Raw genomic sequence first — 27,405 nt, 5'->3', positions numbered from 1 at the left:
GTAATACTAATGTGGCAATTTTAACCCCACAAGACATTTAATTGTTTTATACAGTTTAATATTATTTGACTGTCCACATATATACCATGTTTTGGCTGTCATACTTTATTATATCTCAGATTCTACATCCGTGATATTAGTCTCAAAATTTTTTTTGTAATGAAAGATGATAGATTGTATTAAGAATACTGCTTCTAGAGTCAAACTGCTCTATTTTTTATACTTTTTAAAAAATAAAGCATAACTAGAAGGATACCCCAAACCATGCCCAGTGTCACAGCTAGTCAATGGCAGAGGCAGGATTTGAAACAATGAAGCCCTTATTTTGAACCCAATAGCATCGTCTCCATTGTGAAGGGCTTCTTATAACTCATAGTCTAAGAAGTCTGTTGGCGGCACAACAGACCAGAGCCATCTTCACTGTCAGCAAGTTTTATGTAGAAGTTCAAATCCCTCTCATGCCTCGAGGTTCATAAAGGTTCATAAATAACTCCTCTGAAAAGTTTAAGCTAAGCACAGGTGACTTGAATTTCAGCCTTATGAATGCTTTTAAAATAAATTTCTCTGTGTTTCTTGCACCTTCATTAGCTTGCCAAAATAGGTTACTGGAACCATCTTGTAAAATTTACAGGGCAAGACTGCTTCCATGTATATCCAGTTCTGTGTCTGGGCTCTGAAGTGCTGAAGCGTGCTGCACTTGTTCCCAGGCAGACCAAGGACAGCAGAAAATTGAATTTCCCCCGATACAAAGTCACTTGGATGTTGTCAAGCCACAGGAGAGATTGTATGATGGAATTGTTAAATGATAGATAGATTTTGAAGCTATCTTTGGTGGAGAGGGTTCTTTCAGAAGTGTGGTTAGCACAGAGCAATCTTCCAGGTCTTCTAGGTTTCCTACTGTCTCTATAAGCCTTTCTACAGCATGGCAGGACAGCGTCCTGCAGGAATTGGCTCTGAACTTTTCCTGTAGGTCCTTCTGGCTCAGAGGCTTCCTCCAGTGACCGTAGAAGGTATCCGAACGCTCTGTGAAGACGGCTCCATCCTTGAGGGCCACACTCATCTCACAGTACAGTGAGTTGAAGTTTGGTAGGTTGTCTCGAGGGTGCTCCAGCTCCACCTTACCAAGCAGCTGTCTCACCTGTGGCCTGTTGATCTGGTGTTTGTGGAAGGCTGGGACAGTGATGGCGCCGTCGAGCAGCGTGGCACAGGCCACATACTGGAAGGAGTGGCGGGCTTCGTGCTCGGAGCTGGGGAAGGGCCTGTTCACATACTGGACGTCTGGGATTCGCAGCATAATTCTCTCAATGCGGTCAATGGGCAGCGGGGCTTCGTCTGATACAAGGTGCCTTCTCAGAGATGCAGCTGTGTCTGCCACCCAGTGGGTGGCCAAATGGGCAGGGAAACGCTTGAAGGCCACATCCTGCTTGTCCAGAAGCCAAGTGTGTGAATCTAGGTCTGGAAGGACTTTAGGAGAATAGTTGGCATAGAAGGCCCCAAACCCTGTCTCCAAATCCAAAACCCGTTTGTTTCCCTGGAGACCCAGCATTGCCAGGAAAGCAGCTTCTAGCCCATGCCTGGCAGCACTGCCCACGTGAAGTGGCTTGGTCTGAGTGGCAGCATTTGCCATGGGTGCCCCGGCATAAGAAACAGCAATAGCCAGGGCCTCTTGGCACTCTGTCACGCTGAGCCCCAAAAACTTAGATGCGGCAGCAGCACTCCCCAAGGTTCCCACCACCGAGGGAGGATGGAACCTAAAAAGCAAAAGAACACAGAGGTGGAGACTTACAAACTTCAGCTGCCAGGGGGCGGTATAGTACAGTGGTCAGGAGTTTAGCTAATGGAGCCCTAATGCCTACATTCAAATCTCAGCTCTTCCTCTTATTAGCTATGTGATCTTGGAAAAGTTATTAACTTCTCTGTACCTGTTTTCTCTTAAAGTGATCATCATCATCATAATAATAGTAACTCCCCTGTGAGTTTTGAATAAATTCATATAATTACAACAGGGCCTGATGTAAATAATAGTAAATTATTTATAAATGGTCCTGTTACAGTTGGGCTTCCCTGGTGGCTCAGATTTTGTAAAGAATCTGCCTGCAATGTGGGAGATCCCCTGGAGAAGGGAAAGGCTACCCACTCCAGTATTCTGGCCTGGAGAATTCCATGGACTGTATAGTCCATGGGGTTTCAAAGAGTCGGACACGACTGAGTGACTTTCACTTCACTTTCACTGTTACAGTTATTGCCAAAAAGGCAGAAGTTGTTGATTGCTGAAAGCCTCTGTAAGTAACTGTAAAAACTCAATAGAAACTGTGAATGCTTACTCAATATCCTTATTTATTCCTCTCCTGGAAGGCTGGAACAAATGGCAAAATAAATATTAGATTGAACCATATGATACAGTCAGCATTTGAACATTTTTTGATCTGTGGGTTGAGTAGTCAGCTTTAGGGTATTCTGTATGTTCTTATTCATCTGAAGGACCCTAGAAATACCAAAGTAGATTCTGCTTTGAGCTGAGCTGAGGGCTATCCGGAGTACCCATGGAGGCCAGCATGTCATGATCACCTTGGGGTGAGGAGATCCAGATCTGTTTATGGTCCTGCTTGCTCGATTGGCTCACTAAACCCAGTGGAGACTTTTCACTAGCACTTCTGAGGTCACACTTTTCTATAGCAGTTTGATATCTGGTTGAATGGACTTACCTGCCAGCCCTAATGACAACAGCTTCCACTGAGCCAAGCTCTATATCAGTAAGCTCCACAGAGATAACGACTAACAGACGAAGGGGAATGTGGCTGCCTCAGGATGGGGCACACTTTCTCCATACCTCTTTGGTATGTCATAGGCTTCTTTGGAGAAACGCAGTAATTGGCCTTGAACTTCAATACCAACATTGAAAGCCAGCAGCAGGTCAAGGCCAGAATACTTTGGACTTGGTGGCAGGGCTTCCGATAGGGCCATGAGGACAGGAAGGACAGGTCCAGAAGGGTGGGTGGCAGGATACCATGTGTCATCAAAATCCATTGAGTGAATCTGTATGAATAGACACACAAATGACAACCAGAACCTAAATGTGTCTCCCTTCATGTGATGGCTCTTGGACCAGTCAGGGTTTATTTCAGTAATAACCTTGTTTGATATGACATTTTTAGGTCTGATCCTCTGAATACTAAACCTATGAACTCTCTGTGATTCTTAATCACATGGTGGGCACTAGATATGCTGTCCTCTGGCCAGATCAAGTGGGATCTTCCAGAGCAGCTAGTGAACTGCAAGGAGCTTGGGTCTTACTCAGGGGCCACCATTAGAAAGATCCATACCTTCCTTATAAACAAAGCTGTAGAATTAGGTAGCTTCTCCTCCCTCCCTCTTTGACCTTTCAACAAGTCACATGAAGAGTTTACTGTCATTTATTCCATATCAGGCCATATTTTCTGAGCCATTTTTATTATGAAATAATTTCAAATTTATAAAGAAGTTGCAAGAACTCTTGAACCCAGATGAACTATTAAGCTATATTTTTAGATCATTATTTTCTGCTATAAGGTTTTATTCCTTCTCATCCCAGTCATTTGTTTTTTCCTTACATGAAATAGTAATAACCAGAAGTTCAATTTAAATAGATTTTTGTCTCGTTGTGGCTGGTGCCTTCCCCACGGCTTACTGCATGTTTACTTGTGGATGCACCATCGGATTTGACTTTCGATATTCTGAACTACCGTTGCCATAAACCGTAAAAATATCTCAGAATTCCCAACAGGTTCATGTCCAAATTATATCTCGTAGACTGCTCCTGACACACAGAAAAGGCATATAAATTGTCTCTCAGATGAGAAGTCCTGATTTTTGGTTCAGAAAAAAATAGACACCAGATGGTCATTGTTTCTATCTTGATAAATATCTGCTGATTGAATGAAAGGCTGGTTGCTGAATAGAAACTGATACTGGCCACAGCAGAAGGGATTAAAAAGGAATTGAGTCTGGATATTTAATTTAGAGTTGAGATAATTTAGGAGCATTTTTTTCAAAATATTTCCATCTTATTTCCTCTCCTTCACAATTTCAAAAACGTTAATTCACTGAAAAAACATGAAACTGAAATTACAACATAGGAGAGACGGCAGGCCACTTCACCTCTCTGAACTTCAAGGAACTCAGTAGGATATGAAAACTGGGAAATTTCTGAGATATCTTCCGGCTCTGAAATTATTCTGATTGTTGAACAGTAGGAAAATCATGGAAATCTCCTTACAGCCACACCGTTAACGAAAGCAGCATAGGTTGGTGGGAGCCTGAATTCTGGCTGGCCCCAAACGGTGCTGGATACATTGGAACTATAGATCTGGAATGAAAGAATACCAATCAGTGATACAGGTATGAACCTACATGCCAAGTCACCATTTCAATAGTTCTTCTTCATTTTTGGAGACACTACTTTATTACCCCTTATTGAGGCCTCTGTGCTAGATTGAAGCCCTAGTCATTGGATTTCTCACTTCCTTGTAGAACAAAAGTGCAACTTTCTCCATGGAAGGGAGAGGAGATGCTGTCACTCAATCCCAGACTGTGATCCCTAAGTGTACCAAGGAATGAAGTCTGAATTTACTCTTATTTACTCCTTGAAGATAAACACTAGGAAAAGGTGGACTGGTCTTTTCTATCAAGGTATTCTTTGGTGGGTGGGTGCACATCTCCCATGTAAACACCTGCAGGCTAGTCCAGGCTTTTCTCCAGAAAATCTTCAAATCTTTGCAAGAACAAATGGCTCAGGGCAGGTGCTATGGCCACCAAGACTCTCAGGTAAAACTGTGCTTTCAGTTATAATAGTAATCAACTTGAGATATTGCTAGCCTTAAGATTAAGACTGGTCTTAAGACAGTGGCTTAGTAAACGATGTGGATGTATACAAAGACTCAGGTAATATAAAGCATAGATGTACGTATGTGAGAGTTGAACCATAAAGAAGGCTGAACACTGAAGAACTGATGCCTTCAAGTTCTCATGCTGGAGAAGACATTTGGGAGTCCCTTGGACAGCAAGGAGATCAAACCAGTCAATGCTAAAGGAAGTCAAGCCTGAATGTTCATTGGAAGGACTGATGCTGAAACTTTGGCCACCTGATGCGAAGAGCCGATTTATTGGTAAAGACCTAGATGCTGGGAAAGATAGAGGGCAGGGGGAGAAGGGGACAACAGAGGATGAGATGGTGGGATGGCGTCATTGACTCAATGGACTTGAGTTTGAACAAACTCTGGCAGAGAAGCACAAGGAAGCCTGGAGTGCTGCAGTCCATGGGGTTGCAAAGAGTTGGACACTACTGAGTGACTGAACAACATCAACAACAAATACAGCATAGAAAAGCATAAAACTGTAAACCACAATGCTATATTCAGCAGGCACTCTCTCTAAAAGGAAGAGTAGAGCAGTAGAACACAAATGCATGTCCCTGGATACATCTCACAGACAGGTGTGTGTGTGTACACCTGGTTTCAGTTCTAAAGTAGACATGGAGCTTCTTACTTTACTGTATCCGCTGACTTTGTGAAACACTTCTGTGCTGGTTCCCAGGAGCCCCACTCCCAGAGCATCCAGAACCATCCTCTTGCTCCTTTGAATGACACGATCCGTCAGGTGTCCCACCTTCAAGCCGTGGATCACTTTGGCAAAGCTTTCTGTGACAGACTTTAAAGGCAAGAGTGTTAGAGCAGGGCTATGATTACTCTGTATTCACACACTTCCTTTCTACATGAGAACTCAAGGTACTTCTGCATAAAGAGTGTGCTCCACTACAGGAAACCAGTTGGTCAAATTAAGTTCAAATCCTACAAAGTGACGTGTAGTGAACATATGTATGAGGCAGAGGGATGTGGAAATGTACGATGGCCAGTTTCTGTCCTCAGTCGAGTTGAGGACACAGAGGAGCAAGCAGATAATGGCCACAGAGTGTGGTGGGCTTTGGTGGAGGCAGGAAGAGACTAAGAATGGGAGGAGAGGACGGATGTCTGGCCCATCAAGTGAACATGCCTGGGCGTGGAGTAGATCCTGGGGACTTCCCTGATGGTCCAATGGTTAAGACTTCACCTTCTAATATAGGGGGTATGGGTTCAATCCTTGGTCGGGGGCTAAGATCCCACATACCTTAGGGCCAGAAAACCAAAACATGAAACAGAAGCAATATTGTAACAAATTCAAAACAGGCTTTAAAAATGGTCCACATAAAAAATAAAAAAACTTAAAAAAAGAAAGAAAGAAAAAGTAGGGCCCCAGCAGACCCCCAACAAGTCCTGAACACCACCCCATGTGCCAAAGAATAAATGATCTCTTGGTGGCCCCTGAGGAAGGGAACACTAGGAAACAAATATGCAACTGCTTAGCCGTCTTTCACCTTGTGCCATCTATTTCTAAAATATCTTTTTGGTCTTGATTTTTCTCCTGGCATTTACATCTGCTCTTAGTAAAGATACTATGACTAATGCATAAATTATGGTAAAATAAGGAACGCAGGTTCAGTCCCTGGATGGGGAAGATCCCCTGGAGGAGGGCATGGAAACCTCACTCCAGTATTCTTGCCTGAAAAGTCCCATGGACAGAGGAGACTGGTGGGCTACAGTCCATAGGGTTGCAAAAAGTCAGACATGACTGAAGTGATTTAGCACACACTCATGCACTTATTTAATAAATATTTCACAAGTTCTTGCTATGTGTATGCCCTGTGCTAAGGACTCTAGAATACCAAACCAAGATGTTATGGTTCCTGCCACAAAAATAATAATCTTTTCCAGGGGACTAAGGACAGTAGACAGATAATTAGAAAAGCAGTATGGCAACGTCGTAATGGATACTTGTTAAACTAGAAGGTTAAAATTCCATGAAATTATACTGATTCATTTTCTTCCTATTTTTTTAATCAGAGAATTACATCTATTCTTGGTAAAACATTAATGAAAAACAAGATGCTATGAGAAATATTGAAATGACATTTTTAAGGTAGAATCAAGTAACTCCTCAAAGGAGAGGAACTGAGAAAGCTGAGAAGAAAAGGAAAGTTAGAAAAACCAGTTTAAATAAGCCCCATTAAAGGAAACAATACCTTGAGCATCATGTTGTTCTAAAGAGAAGGGTTGTCTCCGGAGGGAACTGGGGAGAAATTTGGTTGCTGGTGACTGTCTTTATACCTCTCTCTTCTCTCGAACCCATTCTCTTTCATTTTGTTCTAACTTGAAAATTTCCACTATTTCAACACCTCCCAGCTGATTTTACTTCAACTTCCTCTGTAATGAGTTGTTTAACTTGCCAGTAAACTAACTAAATAAACCTAGAAAGTATAGTAGCAATGATCAAATGAGTCCTCACAGATATCAGAAAAGTACATTGATGGCAAAACTAGGCATCTTGTGCCTAGGTGCTATCCGTCACAATCAGAAAAACAGTCACAGTCTTTTATATAGGCATTCTAAAATTTGTCCTGGGGAGGTAGACATGGATTTATGGAAAAGATCAGCAAAAAAATAAAATAAAAGTCATAAACTAACTTACAATATTGTAATGAAAATTGAAAAAAATTAAGTGTCCCCCAAGTGTGACTTAATTTGAAGAGAAAAAGTTAAAATTTTATATAACCTCCCTCTCCTTCTGCCTCTGTAACTCAGCTTGCCCCTTGCAAAATCTAGATCATGTAGGTCACGTAGTCTCAGAAAGTGGGGGCTTGCAATACTAGGAATTGGAGTTTATCTCACTCACTCTTGTCCTGCTCTTTGCAATCGCCCAGCCCTTGCAAACCTGCTTAATCATACCTGTTTGTGTAAAGTCAGGCATCCCTCTCCCCATCTTGACCACTGTTTCCACGTGCGTGAAACCCCTTAGTTTAAACCAGCCTATTAACAGCTAGTGTTGCCCACTACAGTCTGTTTATCAGTTCAGTTCAGTTGCTCAGTTGTGTACGACTCTTTGCGACCTCATGAATTGCAGCACACCAGGCCTCCCTGTCCATCACCAACTCCCAGAGTTTACCCGAACTCATGTCCGTCGAGTCGGTGATGACATCCAGCCATCTCATCCTCTATTGTCCCTTCTCCTCCTGTCCCCAATCCCTCCAAACATCAGGGTCTTTTCCAGTGAGTCAACTCTTCACATGAGGTGGCCAAAGTATTGGAGTTTCAGTTTCAGCATCAGTCCTTCCAATGAACACCCAGGACTGATCTCCTTTAGGATGGACTGGTTGGATCTCCTTGCAGTCCAAGGGACTCTCAAGAGTCTTCTCCAACACCACAGTTCAAAAGCATCAATTCTTCAGCTCTCAGCTTTCTTCACAGTCCAACTCTCACATCCATACATGACCACTGGAAAAACCATAGCCTTGACTAGATGGACCTTTGTTGGCAAAGTAATATCTCTGCTTTTTAATATGCTGTCTAGGTTGGTCATAACTTTCCTTCCAAGGAGTAAGCGTCTTTTAATTTCATGGCTGCAATCACCATCTGCAGTGATTTTGGAGCCCCCAAAAATAAAGTCAGCCACTGTTTCCACTGTTTCCCCATCTATTTTCCATGAAGTGATGGGACCAGAGACCATGATCTTAGTTTTCTGGATGTTGAGCTTTAAACCAACTTTTTCACTCTCCTCTTTCACTTTTATCAAAGAAGCTTTTTAGTTCCTCTTCACTATCTGCCATAAGGGTGGTGTCATCTGCATATCTGAGGTTATTGATATTTCTCCCAGCAATCTTGATTCCAGCTTGTGCTTCTTCCAGCCCAGCGTTTCTCTTGATGTACTCTGCATTTAAGTTAAATAAGCAGGGTGACAATATACAGCCTTGACGTACTCCTTTTCCTGTTTGGAACCAGTCTGTTTTTCCATGTCCAGTTCTAACTGTTGCTTCCTGACCTGCATGTAGGTTTCTCAAGAGGCAGGTCAGGTGGTCTGGTATTCCCATTTCTTTCAGAATTTTCCACAGTTTTTTGTGATCCACACAGTCAAAGGCTTTGGCATAGTCAATAAAGCAGAAATAGATGTTTTTCTGGAACTCTCTTGCTTTTTTGATGATCCAGCAGATGTTGGCAATTTGATCTCTGGTTCCTCTGCCTTTTCTAAAACCAGCTTGAACATCTGGAAGTTCATGGTTCACGTATTGCTGAAGCCTGACTTGGAGAATTTTGAGCATTACTTTGCTACCGTGTGAGATGAGTGCATTTGTGCGGTAGTTTGAGCATTCTTTGGGATTGCCTTTCTTAGGGATTGGAATGAAAACTGACCTTTTCCAGTCCTGAAGCCACTGCTGAGTTTTCCAAATTTGCTGGCATATTGAGTGTAGCACTTTCACAGCATCATCTTTAGGATTTGAAATAGCTCAACTGGAATTCCATCACCTCCTTTCATGGGGTTCTCAAGGCAAGAATACTGAAGTGGGTTGCCATTCTCTTCTCCAGTGGACCACATTCTGTCAGACCTCTCTACCATGACCCATCCATCTTGGGTGGCCCCACACGGCATGGCTTAGTTTCATTGAATTAGACAAGGCTGTGGTCTGTGTGATCAGATTGGCTAGTTGTCTGTGATTGTGGTTTCAGTCTGTCTGCCCTCTGATGCTCTCTCGTAACACCTACTGTCTTACTTAGGTTTCTCTTGACTTGGACGTGGGGTCTCTCTTCACGGCTGCTCCAGCCAAGCGCAGCCACTGCTCCTTTCCTCGGATGAGGGGTATCTCCTCACAGCCGCCCCTCCTGACCTTGAACGTGGAGTAGCTCCTCTTGGCCCTCTGTTTAAAAAAACTCTGTAATCCCTTTGTTCGGGGCTCAGAGCTTGGAGCATTAACTCCTCTGGGCCTGCTGGCTAATAAACCTGAGTTCTCCAACTCCGAGTGTGGTGCTTGGTTTCTCGAGTACTAGTTTCTGCAACAGGTTTCTGCAACTCGTCCACTGCAACAGGCATGTACAGTGTTTAAGGAGTACTGTCATTTTCCCCTTCCATTTCACCTCTGCTAGTCACCATTGTTAGGGACAAATGTGCCTTCCAGAAGTTTCTGGTAGTTTGAGATTAAGAACCTAGAAGGGCATTGAGTGTTTATCACAATTCTTCCCAGATGTTCCCTTGTTTGCCCCTGAACTGCATTTTCCAGTATACGGAGATCACTGGCTCCTGGTCCTCTGCCTGGTTTCTGGGATCTATTGCCTGCCTCCCTGCTATGGCCCAAGAGGACTTCAGCACAGCTTGTTGGGGCATTTTTGTTTATAATCAATCATTGCAGGTTCACTAATCTGAACCTAGCTGTGGTCCTCTAGGGTATTTTTATTGCCCTCAGGCTGCCCCGTTCTGGGCCATTGGTTTGTACTTACAGGGGTTACCAGAACTCAGGTTGAGCTTGTGGTTGCAGGTAAAGTGGCAGAATTCTTCTTGGAGGATGACTGCATGTTAATTTCAGAGGAAATCTCCTAGAGCCTTGGGGTTCTACCTGGATCCTGTCACAGAAGACAGAATTTGAGACAAAGAGAAACTAAATGGTTCTGCATAAAAATGCAAAAGGCTGTCTTTCCTGCAGTCCGACACTGTCTCTCAGAGAAGAGGTTAAGTGCTTTGCTTCTCTTGGTTGGGGCTCTGGAGACAGGGTCAAGGCATCAGGAACCTCTGTGGATGGCTGGGGGTGATACCCTGGATTTAAGTCAGAACCACATACATGTTGGGGGTGAGGCTGGAGCTGGAGAGATAGTCAGCAGGGAACCCTTTGTTGGAAGGGCCCAGGCAGACAAATTTAATAGCAGTGGAACCAAATATCTAATTTGAAGTTTTTCTTTGCAATATAATAGTTGTTTGTCATCCTCAGGAAAGTTTGTTACAGACTACAGCCTATGTCAGCCATGCTTTGGGGGGTGAGGGCAGGGCGATCGTTTATGTATAAAGAAGGCTGGGGGGGGTACCAGTCAGAGAGAAAAGTGACCAGAAGCAACGTGGAGGGGTTATTGTACCTAGCTGAATGATGCGGGGAAGAGGGACCAGAAAGGATGACACTGGGGCACGTTTGGATTCTCTTCTTAAGCCAACTGCTGACCAAAGTGGGCTTCCCAGCCATGGTCCAGACTGGGGAAACCCTAAGCCAGGCTCCGTAGTGGCACGCACAGTGGTTGTGAACATCAGGGTACAATTTCAGACAATCTGTTTTATATCAGTGGACTCCAAAGCCAGGTTCCAGTGGACGGGTGAATTTCTGTATCCAGGAGTAAAGTGAATATTTGGGTAGAAAGGGCAAGATAGGTATTTGGGGCCATTAGGATAGACCTCAGCAAGTAAGAACAATCACATCATAAGATTTTCTGATTTCTTGCTTGATAGTCTACATAAATTGGTGTTAAGAATAATCTGATTGAGTTGAAAGGAAACAGTTATCTAATTTGAAAAACACTCAGAACAGAACTCCCGAAGCATTATCTCAGTTTGAAATTCTGGCGTTTTCAGCTTCCTTGTGAAACAGGGAACCAAGTTCTGTTCACAGAGCCGAAAAATGGACTTCACGAACTTGCAAACACTCCCACAGGCAAAGTTTATTTTGGAGGCTAGAGATACAAAGCCCTCAGCATTGACACTGAGAACCCCCAAAGGTGGGAATGACAGTAGTTTTTGTGTCTTTATTAGAATTGATCTGTTTGTTTTTGGTTGGCTAAGGGCCAGATCCTTGTAATTTTTGACCAGTTTAAATGTTGCATTGTCTAGTTTGTCATTTTTATGGCTTTCTTGGATCCCCCAGTTTTTCAGTTTTTCTAGACATTGAGATGCCATCCCTTGACCCATTCTCAAGATCTCAGAGCATTATTTAGGGGCTAGATGTGTGTTTAGGAGCTAATTGTCTACCTGGAGTTTTTCTCCTTGATATACTGGAGAGCAGTTTATGATTGTCTTGTCCTGGGTCTGAATGTTTTATGACCCTCCAGACCAGGGAGGCATTCCTCTGAATGTCTATAATCTGAAGCAATAAATATATCTTTTCATGGAGTAAAATGCTTGTGTGTGAGAATTAAAATTGAAATTAGAGAAAGAACTGAGGCTCTGACTTATACACTGTGTAACAATTTCTACCTCAATTAGATATTTAGAGAAAACTCCTAAGACCACTTTTACATGAAAGGGAAGAATGGACTATAACAGCTTCAACCACCTCACTGTGGAAGAACTTTACAAAGTGATGATAAGCTGCATAAAGTCTGAGCATTGATGGAAGTGCTGTCATTTAGCTTTTCTGGGCTCACTTTTTGTCACTGGTATTGAATTTGAAGGCATGTTAATTCAGTTATTTGCTTGCTTAATTACTCTGTGCTATTATGGAACAGTGACCAACTTAAAGACTAAGGCCCTCTGTAATTAGAGTCACTTTCTAGTTATTTAGGGGCTTAGATGATAAATTGTAGATTGACATCTCTGTAATCAAAAACAATTGATGGCTTCCCATTGCCTCTTGCTCTTTGTTTTAAGTATTATTAGAAGCCAGATTATATTTAAAAGCAAATTTGATCTTCCATCACTGTCTGGAGGGGAAGCAGTGTAGAGAGCATTCCCATGAAAGCCCACGTGGGGAGGAACTGAAGCCTCCCGTTAACAGTGGATTTGGCCATGCATCTCTCCACAGCAAGCCCGGTCTTCAGAGACCTGGCTGGCGGCTTATTGTTTAGTCCCTAAGTCATGTCGAACTCGTTTGAAACATTATGGACTGTAGCCCACCAGGCTCCTCTGTCCATGGGCTTTTCCAGACAAGAATACTGGAGTGGATTGGCATGTCCTACTCCAGGAGTTCTTCCTGACTCAAGGGTTGGACCTGCATCTCTTGCATTGGCAGGCAGATTCTTTTCCATTGAGCCACCACTGCAGCCTTCTGAGAGACCCTAAGCCACACTTCCCAGTTAAGCTGCTCTAGGAATCCTGACCCTCAGAAGTTGTTAAGATGATGAACATTTGTTCTTTTAATTGGCAAAGTCTTGAGGATACTTTGTTACATAGTAATAGACAATACAAACTCCTATCTGTCAGTAAGCCTTACACAAGCCCTCAGGATCTGGCCAGAGTTCTCTCTTCATTCTCACATTGGGCTTAGCATCTCCCTTCCACCCAAAGAGCCGAGGTCTTCATGCCTTAGGACCTTAGTACTAGTGATTCCCTCTCACTTCTCATGTCTTGTTCCCACACCATGTTCCTTTCATGTCTAACTTACCCCACAACTTTCTTCTCTTCATCTTCCCTCGAAGTCAGTGGTTCTTAGCCAGAGATGAGTTGTCTCCCAAAGGGACATTTGGCAATGTCTGGAGACAGTCACCAAGTTGTGGCATCTAGTGGGTAGGGTTCAGGGTTGCTGTTAAACATTGTGCAATGTACAGAGCATCCCCCTGCAACAACAAAATAACTAGTTCAAAGTGTCAATGGTGTTGAAGTTGAGAAGCCCTATTAAGTGTAGAGTTACATCTAGAAGTCCTCCCAAACACCTCAAGTTTAGGTCAACATGCCCATCTGCATGGGACACAAAGTTTCCCTCTTTATATTCTTTGAGATAGGGAAGTTCCATTTAGGAAGGGAACTGATCTACTCCCCTGAGTCACTACATCTAGAATCTCATACATAGTAGGTGCTCAATAAATATTTGTTGAATGAATTAATGCAAACCCAATGCCTTCAATAAGCCAGTCATACTAACACCTGGATGAAATTGAATCCCTCTTTATACCCAGTGAAAATGTGCCTGGAATGGTTTTTTCTTTTTTAATGACTGTGGTTTTTATAGCAAGTAAAATACAGTGAACTGATCTTTGTCTTCTCTTGACAACAGTGGGTCCAGTCATAAGGGATGGCTTGTGAATGTGAGCTCTCAGAGTAAATCAGGAATATTTGAAAAAACAAATCAGAAATGTGAGAGTGCAGATAATTTCGCAGAAGGAAAAACCATGTAATACGATCTTTGCCCAGAATAGCTGATTTGGCATATTTGAATTTCAGTTTTCTTTTTTCTGCCTTGCCCTTCCTTATGCAATCTGATAAGTCAGTCTCTGGGCTATAAATATTGAGTGTCATTTTTTGGGAAAGCTTATGTTTTATCAGAGAGCAAGTGGTAGCAACCAGGGTTCCTTTCCCTAGTTAGCATTTTTGTTAATTCCTTTGTAATATTGAAACATACTTAGAATATTTTGTAAAGGAGAAAACTTTGGAGTAAAGTGCATTTAATTTTCTTAAAGCAACAACAGCACCACAGTAATAACAGCCATCAAAATCTTCAAGGCTTACACCATTATCTGTCTGCCTTTGTTCTGGTTCCATTTTTCCCCAGGCCCTAGACAATAAAATAAAACCAGATTTTAACTTGAAAACATCAGTAAGGCATTAAGAAAGAATGTCTTAAAGTAATATTAAGAGAATGCCTCACAGAGCCAATGGTTATTTTATGTATACATGTTCACTATACATTCTCTCTCTGTGTATGTGAACTATTCTTTACCGACTTATTAAATTTTGGATGGAATTTTGAAAGTGCTCATAAGGAGTTAGGTTCCTATGAAGCGAGGACTTTAAACTGTTGAAGGAATGTGTGGATGTAAAATCAATGATTCAATATAATTGACTTGATATACTTTATTGTGAAGACATCTTTCCATTTGTGGAGGCTCAGAGTGGCTATGTTTCATCTTCAAAAGCACCCTACCTCAAATAAAAGTATTGTCTGTAGCTTTTCTTGTAGCACAAAATAGCCTGTCATTGTTTCCAAGCTAACTAGCAAATACTGAGCGATTATCCACCAGCTGTATCATTCTGCTTATGATGCTGTCATAAAGAAGAACTAAATGGATGGATGTCTTATTTAAAGAAGTCTGGTAGACATTTAAAAAACATTCCATGCAGTAATTGTGTATGCATATTTAGCAGGCAGGATAGATTCTAGGTACTTCCTCCTCTTTTGAAGCTGTATTTATAGAATTGTTGTGGAGCTCAAAAAGAAATGTGGTTAAACATTTCAACAGCAAAGGTCTAGTTACTTCCTTTCTTAAAAAAGTAATTTTATATTTATTTATATTATGTAAAAATATATTCATTTGCTTATTTTTGGTCACACTGGGTCTTTATTGCTGCGCGGCTACTCTGTAGCTGCGATGTGTGGGCTCCTCGCTGCAGTGGCTTCTCTCGTTGCAGAGCAGGGGCTCTAGGCGAGTGGACTTCAGTAGTTGCGGCTCTCGGGCTCCAGAGCACAGGCTCAAAGGTCACACGGGGCTTAGTTGCTCCATGGCATGTGGGATCTTTCCAGATCAGGGATCGAACTTGTGTCTCCTGTATTGGCAGGAAGATTCTTTACCTCTGAGCCACCAGGGAAGCCCTCATTACTTCCTTTTGATATTCCTCTTTCACACCAGAGGCTCTTTTTCAGATGATGTAGTCTTTCTTCAGCTCAAGGAAAGTTTCTTCTATTGTTTTCTTGATTCAGTCCCCTGTCTATTCTCCTTCTGACTATATCTTAGGTAGATATTGTTTCTCTTGCCTTTATCCTATATGTCTCCACTTGATTCTTATAATTTCCATATTTTACATTCCTGTTTAATGCTATGATAGGACTGCATGACTTGGTCTTCCAAGCATTAAATCAGTCTTCAGTTGGGCCCATTCTGCTTATTTTGGAAATAATTTTTGTTGTTGTTGTTACTTGTTCTCTGGTTAACATTTTATAGGTATTTTCTTATTTCATGAATACTTGTAACTTAATCTCCTCGAGAAAATTACTTTAAAATTAAAAAAAAATTTTTTTCTGTTTCTCCTGGAGTCATTCACAATACTTCTTCATCTGGTACCTCTCTTTCAGGCTGTTGGTTTTCCTTCTGTTTATTCATGATGGGTCCCACGTGAATCGGACTGCCCACCGGTGTTGGGACCCGACTCTTGTCTGCAGCATCCCTCTGTCTATGGTGGCTGCAGTTCCACCAGCTCAGTCCGCTGTTCTAGAATGATGACTCCTAGGCTTGGAGACCGTGGGGCCTCCCTGACTTAAGGAAGCTCTCAAACTTGGCTAAGGTGAACGGTTCTGGTCCGGATACAAACTATGGGGGCTAACATGGTCAGCCATGCTTGCATATTACAATTTTAACTGTAAAAAGAAATGTACAGGACAGAGCACCCAAAGAGAGAACTTCAGGTTTACTCACTATCATCTCACTTTGGTAGAAATTTTGGGTCAAGCCACCACCAGACTCCCAGGGGGTCTTTAGATCAGTGTCTCCTGCTGGGACGATTAGTCACGGCAAGGATGCTAGGGTCTTGTGGGGCCTGCATGGTTTGGAGGGGGCCCACGGGTGTACCATATGTTATTTGGCTTGTTTTCTCAGGTGTGATGATCTTCCTCTAAGAGTTGTCATCATCTGCTTTTAATATTCTTATTTTTCATGTGGCTTTGACTGTCCCCATTCAGCTGAACATAGGTCATTAAGCAGGATATTTTGCTGATGTCTCAGTGATTTTATCCCCTTGTCCTCCATTTGCATATTTTCTTCATGGCTGATAAACTAGAGTTCTAAAACTTGCTTCATGAAATTAGGGTGGAAAGAGAGAGAGCGAGAACAAAGAGATACAACATGACAGCTGGGGCCAGGCCCCATGGAGGCAGCAGCCATGGGCTCACTTTGGTATGTGAGCACACTCACAGGACTGATTATCAGGTTTGCAGATCTGCAGATCTGTTTTTAATCAGCACCCATGATCGTCTTGAGTCCCAGGGGCTGACTTTCACTAAGCCAAATTATTTGAGAACAGAGAGTCAATCAGAATGCCAATTTGTTAGTTTATATTGAGCAGAATTCCATAAGGTCTTCTATTAAGCCCTTTTCTATATCAAGGTCCCCAAGAAGTTAAGTTAGTGATGTTCACTTGGTCAATAGTGAGGAGGGAGCACTGAGAACTGCCTTATCCAGACCATGGAAGAGATACTATCCTTGCCCTATTAAATCTCCTACCTCTCTGGTGCCCAGACACATGCATCCATTGGATTCTCTGCTAGATATGCTTGGCCAGAATTATTTTGCTCTTCATAAATTACCATTATGTTGTTAGCCTTTTAGTTTTTGTTCTGTGAAAACATGATGCTAACTTACCACACAATGCAATCAGACATTCCTGGGTTTTACATTTTACACCCCAAACATGTCAGCTTTGTCTGTTGGCAGGCTAGGTGAGCTCTATACCCACTACATTTACTGTACAATAAAACACAGTCTCTGGGTGGCAACAGCATGGCAGCTAACAGGAGAAACTCACTGTTGTTGTGTTTCAATAAGAGAAAAATTCCTGTCAGTTGAAATGTCTGTCATGATTCATTCAAAATAAACAAATCAGCCATTCATTTCAACATTTAAGTATTTCCTCAAAATTTTAGAAAAATAGTTGGAGTTAATGTGGCCTTTTTCTGATTTTGTTGAGTTTTGGCACTTTCTATGTGACTACTTGGGTTCCACTCTCTGGAATACCTACTTAGCCCTGCTCTTTCCCTTCCATCCTCTATAATTCACAAAGAACATTCTCTTTTTTCTTCAGTTTAACAAACTTAACTAAATCTAATTTGCAAAGATTTTTTAAACTTTCAGACTGTGGTTTCATTCCTTGGGTTATTCTTTATTCTATCAACTGAAAAAAAAAAATCTGTCTTGGTCTCAGATATGTGAAAAATGGGAAAAGGAATTGTCAAAATCCACAAAGAATTTTCTGTATGTTAGAAAACACTGTGCTAATGACTGTGGATGTGGAAATGAGGCAGGAGGGAAGTGGGCAGGACACAACCAGTACCTTTGAGATACAACAAAAACTGGTCAGAAGCGAATGGCTCAAGATACAGGAAGATCTGACTTCCAGGAGACCTCATGACCCTGAGTCCCATTATAAGCTCATTGGAATATATTAGCATGTGCTAGATGACACATCCACAGTGCCATGACAGTTCTGGGAATGGCTATAAAAGGCCAAAACAGTGGGCAGTGGCCCCATTCATGGAAATCACAACCCTTTCCCAAAATATTAATAGTTGGAGTAATCCTCCTACTTGTTAACCCATGAAATTACCCTGCCTATAAATGCTAACCACCCCATATTTTGTAACTGCCTCTCGCCTTCTGAGATAGCCCACAGTCTGTCTGTAGAGTATGTAAACTTGCTTTCGCTTTGCCATGGCTCGCTCTTGAACCCTTCCCTGAGCAAAGCCAAGGACCCTCACTTGGTGGCCCCATCCCGGGGTTGTTCTTGTTCAGTTGCTAAGTCATATCTGATTCTTTGTGACCCCCATGAACTGCAGCACGCCAGGTTCCCTGTCCTTCACCATCTCCCAGAGTCTGCTAAAACTCATGTCCATTGAGTCAGTGATACCATCCAACCATCTTATCCTCTGTCACCCCCTTCTCCTCCTGCCTTCAATCTTTCCTAGCATCAGGGTCTTTCCTGTAGAGTAGGCTCTTTGCATCAGGTGGCCAAAGTATTGGAGTTTCAGCATCAGTCCTTTCAATGAACATTGAGGACTGATTTCCTTGAGGATTGACTGGTTGGATCTCCTTGCAGTCCAAGGGACTCTCAAGAGTCTTCTCCAACACCACAGTTCAAAAGCATCAATTCTTCAGCACTCAGTCTTCTTTATAGTCCAAACTCTCACATCCATACATGACTACTGGAAAAAACATAGCCTTGACTATATGGACCTTTGTTGGCAAAGTGATGCCCCTATTTTCCTGCAACAGAATAATCAGATGTTGGGAAAATGTAACTAAAATAAAAATCTTCTCTCAATCCAGAAATCCTCTCCACAGAGGTAATAGAGTAAGAAAACTTTATTAAATAAGCCTTAAACCAGAATGTGATACCCACCACAGGCAATCTCCAGAGAGACTGCAAGGATAGAAAAGAATCTCACCTCCTTCTATAGGCAAGCAGACACTATGCATTGTATACACAGTGTTGAAATAAACAATAACTAGTCCTCAAGTCCGAGGACTTGACAGCACCTTTTGTCATACATAGTTCCTTTTAAATTTACCTGGTAATTGAGGTGACCGTTGTTTAATTAACTTTATCCAGAAGAAAAACACACTTCTTATTTCTTCATGAATAAATAGCTTTGCAGTTTGGAACAAGACACCCACCAAAGTGAGGCTGTAGGACCTATTAACAGTCTCTCCCATATTCTGTGTGAACGAATGTGTGAGGGACTGTGTACATGTAGATCGTAGGTGAGTATAGTGGTTCCAAATCCCTACCTAGCTCTGGTTTCTGACCAGCTGAGAAATTGCATTTTAGTGCTGGGGGGTGACAAACCACCTGTCTATCCCACAGTGCTCTCAGTGGGGGCTTTCCTGAGAGGCTCTGGGATTACTCAGCATCCATGGACTTCTGGGATGTCAGGGGCCATTTTCAGCTCAGAAACTCACTTGGGGGAGGGATGAAAGCAGACAGTGGGACAAGTTGCCATAAGAGAATAACAAGGAGGAGTTTAGAGAGGCCAACTGGCTGCTCCGGCAGATCCTTTCTGGGAAAATGCCTTCATGAGGTCACCCGGGTGAGCAGGCTGGATCCACCTCTGAGTGCTGAGCTTGTCTGGGGAAGGGCCTCGCCCCTCGTAGGAGGCCAAGGTATGGACGAGAAGGCCAGTGTATCATTTACACTTTGGATGCTCCTTTACATCTCGAGGCTGGCTGTGTTCACTGTGTAGGGTCCTTCCCTATGGCAGTGTGGCTGGGACATCAGATGAGTAATGGGATGTTGCTTGTTCAGTGTGAAACTGAAACAAGCAGTGGAAGAAATTGGAGGGACTTTACCAAGACTTTGGGAAAGCTAGTCTTCCCTGACCTACACAGTGGATACTTCTCATTGATCTTCGCTGAATGTAAGATCTTGACTTTGTTTGCTTTTTTCATTTTGTTCCTCTTTTAAAATTCCATATTGATCATCTTCCTGTTGTCGTAATACACAGACATGTGACAGCACATTCTTGTTTGGCTACCTTTTTGGTGTAACTCTAACAAGAAGTCAAAATCAAGTTCTTGTAACTGGGAAGATGGCACCTTACTTGTGGAATATCGTGTCTCCTTGAAGTGTCCTTGTAGTCCTGAGGTTCTGTCATAATTCTTAGAAATTTCTCCGTTCCTCTCTTCCTTATCATGGGTCAGTCATTATATGTGGATTTTGCTAGTGTAACTCTGAGTGGTAATCTGCAGAATCAATCCCTGTCTAAGGGATACCTTTTGTTGCTCCAGTGTGCTAGTAATAAGGAGACCTGGGTTTGATCCCTGGGTCAGGAAGATCCCTGGAGAAGGGAATGGCAACCCACTCCAGTATTCTTGCTTGGAAAATCCCATGGACAGAGGAGCCTGGTGGACTACAGTCCAGGGGGTCTCAAAGAGTTGGACAGGACTGAGCGACTGACACTTTCACTTCCAAGGAGATTTCAGAAATCTGATGCCCAGACAGTGAAGCAGACTCTTGGGGTGACTCACGCATCAGTTGTTTTTAAAGGTTCCCATCCCTAAGTGATTCTGTTTGCAGCCAAGGGGTGAGCCAGTGATCCGGCCTAAAGTTCTGAGGTTTACGGAGGCTGCGTCTTCCTCGTGGGTGGCCAGCACTTACAGGCATCCTGGCTTATACTCTAGGATTTCAGACTTGTTCCTGTTCCTGACACACACTGCCTTTGTGCAGAGCCCCACGGCTCTTCTGCTTTTATCCTGCTCTTTCTGGGTCTTTTCCAGGGACCCACGGATCCCTCCAAGATGCTGTCTTTGTCTCCTTGCATTGCTGACTTTTGTCTGATTTCTTACAAACTGCGACAGGCTCCATTGGGGAACAAATGACTTCTTTGAAGACCCAAACACTGAAAAAAAAGGGCCCTTCTGCTCTTTCCACCAACTTATAATAAAATTAATATTAATGAAGCACTGACTGTTTATCATGCACTATTAAGCTTTACATATGCTCTACTAATGTAATGTTTAATTCCCACAAAACATCATCATCCCCATTTGAGAGATAAGCCAACTGAGGCAGTGAGAGATGAGTAATTTGCCCAAGACAACACAGCTGGTGCATGGTACAGGCAGGACTTTGAGACAGACAGTCTGATTCCAGAGACCACAGTGAGCCACACAAACAGTAAAATGAGTTTAAAGAAGGGGAATAATGTAGATTTCCCAATTGGGTCTACTTTGATGCTTTTTTTGGAAATTCTTTCAAAATTTTTTTCTTCTTCTTTTGGTTTTCCTGCTTAGCAGATGCCTTAAGCACATGCCTATTTCCGCTGTTGGTGATCCATCACTGTTGGGTTAACCCATGTCAGACTTCCCTGATGTTGAAAGCTTGTCCCCAGATATTTGCATATATTAAACACACCCACTTGATGAAGCTTCAACCAGCCGCTGGCAGGGCCTGTCTCCCCAAGGCCCTCTCGCCATTGTAGGCAGATCTGTTACAAACTCTTTTCCTACAGCTTACTAAGCGCTGGCTTATCTGTCTTGGTTGTCTCAGCCCCGAGATAGTCTTGATTCCTCCCTTCCTTGCGGGAAACAAAACACCTGGTCCCTTTAGGCAAGCAGAGTGCTGATTTAAAGCAGTGGTTCTCGGACTTTATGTCAGTCACGTGGAGGGCTCGTTCAAACCCAGATTACTTGTCAGAAATATCGCTTCTCAGCACCCATCATATGTGACAGGTTATGCCTGTGCTGCTAGCCCCATGACCACACTCTGAGAACCCCTGCCTTAAACCCGGTCTGCTGCAGTGTGGTCCATAGGTTGGCATCACCTGGGAGCTTGCTAGAAACACAAACTGGCAGGTCAGAGCTCACACTTCTAGAATGAGAACTTGTGTTTAACAAGTTTCTCAAAATGTGATACGTATGCACATTTCAGTTTGAGAGGCACTGGTTTCGATCACCTGTTTTGATTCCTTCTAGGACTTTTAATGTCAAATATAAACCTTATTTGACAGAAATATTCCAAATAGTTACCACATTAAACTATATTCTGGCCACAAAAAAGACCAAATAAGATGATATAGGTGGTTTGGGACAAATCTATGACAAGTCCCTCCAAGCGCCTAACGGCTCAGCATCATGGCCTTCTAACAGAGGGAAGATGATGTGTTCAAGGTGATGGCAACTTAAAAGATGATTAATATGCACATGCTCAGTAAAGCCTAATGCTGGCAGACAGGACTGATGAGCTTTTAAACTCCTCTTCTATCAGTAGAACAATGACATAAAATGTACACTCAATTTAAAGTTTATATGAAGTCTGAATACTTTGAAAATCAGTCAGTCAGAAATGAAAACTGCTAGTTCTGGGTCAGTGAGGGTAAGTAGTGGGGAAAAGGGAAAGCTATTTTCACTGTTACTTTTACATTTTAGAAAAAAAAATGATAGGGTGGCAAGATAAATATCAAGTTTGTTCTTTAAAAAGTGAGGAAAATAGTTATTGAGATTATTGTTATTTTCTCTAAGGCTCGATAAAGATTTTTGGATTTCAAAAGTCAAAGGATAGACAGATGAGTCTCCAGCACAGTAAGAGAAGATCATTTGCATCTGTCAATATATTCTGACATGCTGGGTGAGGATAATCAAGCAATATCAGCAAAGCTGCCACTTCAAACAACAAAAAAAAGTGAAAAATGAAAGCATTTAATAAATGTTTCTGAAGTATAAAATCTAAGTGCTACAAAAACCTGAAACTTGATAATCAAAATAGCTGTCTTTCTTGGGTGCTTGGGCTTCCCTTGTGGCTCAGCTGGTAAAGAATCCGCCCACAATGCTGGAGACCTGGGTTTGATTCCCGGGTTGGGAAGATCCCCTGGAGAAGGGAAAGGCTACCCACTCCAGTATTCTGGCCTGGAGAATTCCACGGACTGTATAGTCCATGGGGTCACAAAGAGTCAGACACAACTGAGTGACTTTCACTTGGGCGCTTACTATATGCCAGGAATTAAGCTAGTGCTTTATCTATATGTTATACGTGGCCTCATTAATCCTTGCCAGAACCTTAGGGTTCTACAGTGATTTGTATTTTACAGATGAGGAAACAGAAGCTCAAGAATGCTTAGGGGTGAGTGTTATTTATGCACATTGATACATGTATACTGTAGTTACACACCACGTAAACTACCTCTTGAAGAAATACTTGTTAGCTTATTTTCCTGGATGTTGCTGGTAAGAGGATAAAGAGAAAGATTTACTTAATTTGCCTATAATTAGGATGAAGAATGCTTTCTGTGACCAGCTGTCTTGGGGTTTTTTTTTCCAATGCTCAAACCAGATGCGTGCATGTGTGCTAAGTTGCTTCAGTCGTGTCTGATTCTATGCGACCCTATGGACTGTAGCCTCCCAGGCTCCTCTGTTCATGAGATTCTCCAGGCAAGAATACTGGAGTAGGTTGCCATGCCTTCCTACAGGGGAGCTTCCCAAACCAGGGATCAAACCCGAGTCTCATGTCTCCTGTATTGGCAGGTGGGTTCTTGACCACTAGCACCACCTGGGAAGCCCACTGAAACCAGATAGTCTCAGGCAAATTGGGACAGTTGACCAGCCTACTGGGATTCCAGGGGAATGAAGCACTGGAGCCAAGCCTTTAAAAGCAGATCACTTGACCTTTTCGCAAGTTTTAGTTAATAAGTGTTTCTTATGATAAATGCACTGAAGTTCATGAAGGTCTATTCTTACCGGATTAAAGAATGATGAACCTGCCTACACTAGAACTGGCTGGTTTTGCTTTGTTATTCTGAGTAGCAGTGATGGATAGCCAGATGAGAATCACAGTCTGGAGTCATGGGTACTGTGATTTGCTCCACCTTGGGAACACAAGCAAGAAATCAGCTTTGGAGGACCCTCAGTCTGGACATGTTTCCAAGGCTTTGTGCCCTTGGTCTTTTTAGCTATCAAGTGAAAAAGCCTTCCTTGCTTGCTGTACACAAGTAACCCCACTCCTGCCTGTGTTTTGTAATTTTGGGTTGTGAGCTTATCTTTAGAGAGGCTTAGTCTGTGAACTTCCATAGTGACCTGAGTTGAGGTTTGTATTTGCTTATATTGGGAGTCCTGGGGTATTAATATCATGGTTGGAGGGACATTTCTTATACTAATTTCTGGCTTGGTAGGTGAGGATCTTGTAGGTAGTTATTGAGTCCTGCCTCCAAGGCCATAGGTATGAGCCCTGTGTACCAAGGCCACAGAAGTGGAGCCCAGAACTGAGATCGCCTCTGAAGCTAATTGAGTTCCTTTGTAACTACTGCCAGAAGCCCCCTGATCATCACTAACAAGCTTCTTAACTCCAAGTTAGGTGAAGATGCCCACTCCAGTAAACACACTATAAAGTCCTAACCAATCAACGCCAACCTTCCAGCAGGAATTTTCTTTGTCTTGAGGCTATAAAAAGTGATTATTAACTCAGGGAAAAGGTCGGCTCTCCCTGATCTAGCAGGAGGTCAGCCTGCTGCATTTACAATGCCTTCATTATCTCTGCTCTTTGTTCTCACTTCCTTCTGAAATTCTCTGTGTCTGGAAATTCTTTTCCAGCCCTCTACTTGGACTGCCTCAACAGCAGTTTAAAATTGAAGTGTAAATCCATGTAAGGGCAGGCCTGTGACTTAATTCTGGGGAGAATACTCTCCCCACCACCCCTCATCGGAAAGCCCTGATAGAGATGGGCACATATTCTCTTTGACTTCCTATACTGCTGAGTGATTTTTCTTAGGTACATGGGGCGACCAGGTGAAACATAGAGCTGCTCAGTTAAATCTGAATTTCGGATAACAACAACAAATTTCCCAGTATAACTGTATTCTAAATACTGCATTGGATATGGTTGTATTAAAGCATTTTGTTGTTGTTCATTTGCAATACCAATTTAACTGGGTGTCTTGTATTTTTATTTGCTAAATCTGGCAGCCTACGTGATACACCCAGGTGTATCTTTTACTCAGGCTGAGGTCCTTTGGGAAGTCTAGCTTTATTTGGGGTCTTAGTGGTAACTCCTTAACATGGGGGGTTGTCTCTTGTTCCCATGAAGTCTTGGAAACCTCAGCCCTGGGGTTGTAATGCTAGTGTTGAACAGGAAGTCTCTTACCTACTTGACTGTTGCTCTCTTGGTTTTCTGGATTCTTGCTGCAGTTTTCAGTTTGTTTCATTTTTAGCCCCTCGCGTTATCTTATTTTCTTCCAAGTGCATGTCATGTATACCTTGAAGAGAGTGTTTGTTATGTTTTGTCCCAGATGTTTTGAAGTAAAAGGGTTTCAGGTTATCTGGTCTACCCTATCATAGAAGATGTAAATTAGGACACATGATCTGTAACAGTCAGCTAAGGTGTCTGATACATTGGTGTTGGGAAAGTTAAAATGCTATTAAGATTTAAAAGTCTCCAGGCTTTCTGAGCTCTTTATAGGAGGGTGATACTATGCATGATAAAGTATATTTGACCAAAGTATAACCAAGTCAATAGTGAGATACTTTGAAATCAGGTTATTATAAAACAGTTTCAAAGGTACGAAGGGTTAGCAATACACAGGAAGAAATAATTAAAAGAGCACGTAACTAACTTAAGAACATGTCATTTTTAAGTCTGGGTGACGCAGTTCCTAGGGCAGTGTTACAGATGGTACCACGGATCACCAAGCATTCTGTTCCTCCTTGCAGGGCCCCTCCCTGAGAGGGTGCACATTCCCTTCCTGGCCGTGTGACGGGGGTTTGGCGAGGGAAGCAGAAGTGAGCACTGCCAGCAAGAGGTTTGTGGTTTGTCTTTTCTCTATGCCATGGCGATCTTCTAGCAGATATGAGATAGATGGAGCTACATATAGCCAACCTTATGACGTATATCAAGTATAAGCAAGAAAAAACTCCTCATTCTTTTAAGCCAGTGGGGTTTTCAGGCTGTTTGTTACTGCAGCACAACTTGATCTCTTCTGACCTATTTTGACTGACAGAGATGCCGTCGGCCCTCAGGCATGGAGCCGGGTGCCCAAGTGCAAACGTGAGCAGGTTTGGTGTGGTCTTTCTTCTCATGAACTTAGGTTCTAAGAGGTGGCAAAAATTAATCAAACAGAAAATGTGGAAGCAAAAGTTTTGAAGGAAACCAATACTTGGTAAAATTAAAGTGCATTTCTTTAAAATGATGGCCTACCTATTTCCAGAAAAGCCTGAAGCTATTTATAGAATCAAACACAACATACAACTTAGATCAGAGACACATTAACACAGCAGAGGAATCAAAGTCACTGGGCTGTAAGATAGACCGATTACCACAGTAGGGCATGATGATCATTTCCACCTTCTGGAGCCAAGGCAAGAAGGGAGTTGAGTCATACAGTTCTCACTGTCTGACAGCAGGGTGCAGGCTAGATCTTTGAGGAACTCAACTTTTTTTGCCGTGAATAAAGAAGCAGTTTATTGACTGGGTTTTCATACGAGGGACATTTCACAACTTGACAGTCAGTAACTCTAAATTTGACCTTGCAAAAGTCATGGAAACATTTTGCCATGGAAATCCGTACCTTTTGCCAACCTGGGCTGGTGCCGTGGGCTCCACGGGACTCGTTCTCTCTTGCAGGCGCCGGCGTCTCCCCGGTGTGGAGGGCCCGCCCGTGTGCGGGGCTGTGCCAGCCCACCCCCGGCCCTCCCCATCCCGCCCCGGCACCACTCCGGCAGCTGGGGGATCCCGGCCTTGAGGTGGGCCCGGGGTCCCCCTGGAGGCCTGGCCCTTGGCTTCCAGAGGAGGGATCACTCCTGCCCGTTGGCCCACAGATTTCTTGTCCTGCCTTCCAGACACCTCAGCTACAACCCAGGGGAGCTGTGGCTTCTGACTTATTATGTATGCCAACCTGTTTGGGTTCCAACAGAAAGGTAGGGGTGTGTTTGTGCACAGATGGGCTTGCTGGTGGGGGTGCTGCTAAGGAGCGTCATTTTAACAGATAAGTGAAGCCAAATAAAAAAAAATACTGTTGAAATGGATAATCCTAATAAACCATCTATAAAAGCTGTGTGTGTGTGTGCTCAGTAGTGTCCAACTCTGCGACCCCATGAACCGCAGCCCCCCAGGCTCCTCTGTCCATGGAATTCTCCAGGCAAGAACACTGGAGTGGGTTGCCCTTTCCTACTCCAGGGGATCTTCCCAACCCAAGGATAGAATGCGAGCCTCTCGTGTCTCCTGCATTGGCAGGCGATTCTTTACCACTGCACCACCTGGGAAGCCCCTATAGAAGCTGAAGAGAACAAAAATCTCAATTAAGGGAAGCCATTCCTGCAGGGAGCTTAGGTACTAAAAGCTAGACTGGTTGCTTTCTGCTGTCTTATCAATGGCAGGTTGGAGAAGGCAGTGCTAGCGGAGGGCCCAGGAAGTGTTCATTGTCAGATGACCCTTAAGGAAAGTTGCTCAGTTGGGTCTGACTCTTTGTGACCCCAC

General features: G+C 43.0%; 1 protein-coding gene across 1 annotated transcript; it reads right to left on the bottom strand.

Annotated features, from left to right (window-relative positions):
* Positions 1-719: 719 nt before the first annotated feature.
* Positions 720-26,627, bottom strand: ACOD1 (aconitate decarboxylase 1). Its single transcript, XM_043891872.1, has 6 exons — positions 26,498-26,627; positions 25,929-26,020; positions 5,524-5,724; positions 4,256-4,345; positions 2,831-3,036; positions 720-1,751 (listed from the first exon to the last, which is right to left on the bottom strand). The coding sequence occupies exons 1-6, from the start codon at positions 26,625-26,627 to the stop codon at positions 752-754; spliced, it is 1,719 nt and encodes a 572-aa protein (XP_043747807.1). The 3' UTR covers positions 720-751.
* Between the last annotated feature and the right edge of the window lie 778 nt (positions 26,628-27,405).

The sequence above is a fragment of the Cervus elaphus genome, chromosome 30 (assembly GCF_910594005.1).
Source record: "Cervus elaphus chromosome 30, mCerEla1.1, whole genome shotgun sequence".
In the NCBI taxonomy this organism is placed as follows: Eukaryota; Metazoa; Chordata; class Mammalia; order Artiodactyla; family Cervidae; genus Cervus; species Cervus elaphus.
This window is presented reverse-complemented; position numbering and strand designations above follow the sequence as displayed.

Bases quoted from the DNA above. Each gene is read 5' to 3' on its own strand.
- ACOD1 (XM_043891872.1), bottom strand. From the start codon at position 26,627: ATGGGGAGGGCCGGGGGTGGGCTGGCACAGCCCCGCACACGGGCGGGC. The intron at 5,725-25,928 runs GTCAGTCAAAAT...GTGTGAATACAG, and splicing joins TGAGGGCCGACGGCATCTCT to AGTAATCATAGCCCTGCTCT. The intron at 1,752-2,830 runs GTATGGAGAAAG...TTTGCTTTTTAG, and splicing joins GCCTATGACATACCAAAGAG to GTTCCATCCTCCCTCGGTGG.